The 3867-nt window shown below is 31.7% G+C and overlaps 1 protein-coding gene across 2 annotated transcripts; it reads left to right on the top strand.

The window, feature by feature from the left end:
- Positions 1 to 710: 710 nt before the first annotated feature.
- On the top strand, positions 711 to 3589 carry LOC114422346 (protein FAR1-RELATED SEQUENCE 11-like). Of its 2 annotated transcripts, XM_028388660.1 has the most exons (4): positions 711 to 1824; positions 1916 to 2356; positions 2432 to 3124; positions 3248 to 3585. In XM_028388660.1, the coding sequence occupies exons 1-3, from the start codon at positions 712 to 714 to the stop codon at positions 3122 to 3124; spliced, it is 2247 nt and encodes a 748-aa protein (XP_028244461.1). In that variant the 5' UTR covers position 711; the 3' UTR covers positions 3248 to 3585. The 2 variants fall into 2 exon arrangements, with proteins under 2 accessions (XP_028244461.1, XP_028244462.1); XM_028388661.1 differs by having other exon boundaries at positions 2432 to 3589.
- The last annotated feature ends 278 nt before the right edge of the window (positions 3590 to 3867 follow it).

The raw sequence follows: 3867 nt of genomic DNA, 5'->3' as shown, positions 1-3867 counted from the left end.
TCAATGCTTCAACTACTTTTTGATTATTCAAGATGAAGACAATAATCATCAAAATAAAATAATAAACTTTTTAATTAGAAAATAATAGCAATAATAATTACAACACTATATTTAAAATTTGGGCAATGTTAACATGTGCCCTTAAGGCACATGTTAAGGAGTAATAAATGGCTCATGGTCCCACCTATTTTATTTTGGACAAAGAGAAAATTAACTTCAGTCAAATAAATATAAAAAAGTGTGCTTTTAATTTTTTTATGCCAAAATTACCCTCACTCATTTAACACATACTGTGTCTATTTTCTTCCTAGATTTTGTTAGTTTCCCGCTAATTTGTTCGAGAGTCTGTACTACTTCCACCACTTTGCACATTTCTTTTCAATTCCTCTCTACCACCATATGCTCTTATGAAAAACACATTGATAGATTGAATTATTAACCATGGATTTGTCTTTTCTTCAAAGCCCACATGCACAGTCTTTTCTTCGTAGCTCAAAGGCACAATATCAGGTACTTTTATCAAGCTTTTTTTTTTCTCCATTGCTCTCGCCAATCACATGTGTTTTTTGGACACTTGCAAAATATATATATATATATATATAGAGTTTTGTAATATATTTTTCTATTTATTATTTTTATTTGTAGATGATAAATAACACAATGGGTGAAGGTAATACTAGTACTAGAGATATGAGCACCATAAATAACACAATGGGGGAAGGTAGTACTAGTACTAGAGATATGAGCACCGATAAAATAAATGTTGATTTAAATGAATATCCAATTGAAGATATTTCTTTAGAGAATGGTTATTCAGGAACAGTTAGTGAACATTTTGATCATGATATTGTGGCAAATGATGTATTAGAAGTTGAGGAAATTGAAACTTATGAGAAAGAAAATATTGTGTCTTCTAGTCAGAATATTGAGATAAATGAATTTGCAGAAGAAGTTGATAGAGATGAAACTTATAATGAGACAAATATTGTTCCTTTTGTTGGTCAAATTTTTCTTAGCGAGGAAGAAGCATTTGCATTTTATAAGAGGTATGCATATCAGCATGGGTTCTCTGTTCGAAAAGGTAGATTCATCAAACGAAATGGAATTATGAGGAGGCGTGATTTTTTTTGCCATCGTGAAGGTAGAAGCTCGTTGAAAATCATAGAACCATTAAAAGAACAGAGAAACAGAGAATCAACAAGGTGTGAATGTAAAGCTTATTTAAGAATTTCATTGCAGAAGTCTCATGATATATTTCCAAGTGAGTGGCGAGTTACAAAGTTTGTTGTTGAACATAACCATGTTTTGCTAACCCAATCAGAAGTGCGTTTTTTACCGGCTAACCGAACTATCTCTGAAGATGATATTGAACGCATTTTCTTGTTAAAAGAAGGGGGGCTTTCAGTTAGACAATTGATGCGTGTCATAGAATTAGAGAAAAATGTGAAGCATGGTTATCTTCCATTTATTGAAAGGGACATTCGTAATCTTTTTGTGAAAACCAAGAAAAAATTTGAAAGAAATGATGCCAAAGATCTTCTCAAGTACTGTGAGGATGCAAAAAAGAGTTGCTCTAAATTTCATTATGCATATACACTTGATGAAGAGAGAAGGTTAGAGCATATTTTTTGGTCTCCTGCTTCTTGCTCTGATTGGTACCAAAAATATGGTGATGTTGTTGTGTTTGATACTACATACAAGGTCAATTCTTATGAAATGCCATTTGGGATTTTTGTGGGTATGAATAGTCATGGGAAGACTGTACTTTTTGGTTGTGCACTCTTACGAAATGAAACAATATCTGCATTTCGTTGGTTAATGAAGGTAACTTCTAAGCTTATTATTATTGTTTCTTTAATGATGGTATCTTAGTTTCTAATTAATACTTTTTTTAACGCTTCTAAATTTTCTTTAGACTTTTATATCTTTGATGAAGAAGCCACCAAAGACTATACTAACGGATCAAGATCCATGGATGAAAGAAGCAATTTCAAAAGACTTGCCATCAACAAAACATAGTTTTTGCATATGGCACATCACTTTTAAGTTTAGTAGTTGGTTTAATGCTATACTTCGGGACAAATATTCAAAATGGTGTTCTGATTTTTACGAGTTGTATAAATTGGAGACATGTGAAGAATTTGAGCATCAATGGCCAAAAGTTGTTGCTAAGTATAACTTGCAGTCAAATAAACATGTGAAAGGATTGTATGAAATCAGGAATTACTGGGCACTCGCTTATCTTCGTGACCATTTCTTTGGTGGGATGACAACTACCGGAAGATCAGAGAGTATTAATGCATTTATTAAAAGATTTATAAATTCTCACACAAGTTTAAGTGACTTTACAAAGCAGGTATGGTGTAATTGCCAATATATTAGTACTTTTCACTTCTAATCTTATACGTTGATTAATTTAAATTAATTTCAGGTTGATGTAGCGATTGATGATATTAAGCAAAAAGAAGACCATGACATAATGTTAGAAAAGTGCAAAAGAATTAACTTGAAGCTTATGTCACCCTTGCAAGAGCAAGCTCATGGTGTTCTTACAAGATTTGCTTTTCAGAAGTTTCAAGAGGAGTTTGAAAGGTCCACCCAATATTCAATTCATCATGAAAATGGTAATGAATTTGTGTTGCGGTATTATAAAGATGCTAATAGTAGAAAACACATGGTCTTTTGGGATGGTAAAATAGCTACATGTAGTTGCAAGTATTTTGAGTTTTGGGGTATATTATGTCGTCACATTCTCAGTATTTTTCTTCATAAAGATTGTCATGAAATCCCTTCTAACTACTTGCCGTCACGATGGCGGCTTCAAACATCACATGACGATGATGAAGTAGATCCCCAACAAGTCAATGTTGTCTTTGAGGAACAAGTCGATGTTGTTCACTGTCCTCCACCTTCCAAAACAAAAGGTCGTCCCAAACGAAGACGTCTTAAAGGTGGAAAAGAGCTATCACATAACATGAATACTTGTGGATTGTGCAAAGATGTAGGACATAATATTGTTACATGTCCTCTAAAAGAAAATACTCAATTTTCTGGTCACACAAACAAGAAGAAAAAAATTTGTAAAGATGCAAATTTAAATCCAATTCTTCTTCCAAAAGTTTAGGTACATATTTTTTCATTTCATTTATTAAATTCTTTAGATTTCTAGTTTAATATACTTTTGTAGGATTATGTATATCCGATAATTAATAATATTTTGTTTGTTTCTACCCTTTGTTTCTAACAGGAATATGTTGGCAATGTAGCATGTGGAATGATACTTCAGAGTTTAGAAAAGAAAGCTGATGTTGGCATAGGCATGAAGGCCCTGGATCTATTTTTTATGAGTTTTTTATTTTAATTAAACATTTGAACCTCTTTTTGGATATTTTTTGTATTGGAATGGTATTATTTCATTTGAATTGCTAATATATTTTGAATTAGTTTTTATTATTTATTTAAATTAAAAAATTCCAGCAATGTTAATGAAGGGATGAAAAAATACTTTTATTTTGCAAAAGATGCTACGCAGGTGCTTCATACTCAGTAAAGAGACAAAAAAGTCAGAAAAAAAGAAACTCTTCAGTTTAGCAATTTTGAGGCGCGTGTATTTAAAGTAAGAAGTTCAAAAGCACACTATGTGTGTCATATAGTTAAGGGTAATTTTGTCTTTAAATTTTTTATGAGACACATTTATGATGCTGTTTTTTCCAAAGTATAATAAGTGGGGACCAACCATCATTTATTACACATTAACATGTGCCCTAAGGGCACATGTTAACAGCACCCTTAAAATTTATCCCTTTAACATTATTAAAAGCGAGTGCAATTTATCTTTATAAATAATAATGAAGAAACAGTTATTGA

This window comes from Glycine soja, chromosome 8 (genome assembly GCF_004193775.1).
Source record: "Glycine soja cultivar W05 chromosome 8, ASM419377v2, whole genome shotgun sequence".
NCBI lineage: Eukaryota > Viridiplantae > Streptophyta > Magnoliopsida > Fabales > Fabaceae > Glycine > Glycine soja.
This window is presented reverse-complemented; position numbering and strand designations above follow the sequence as displayed.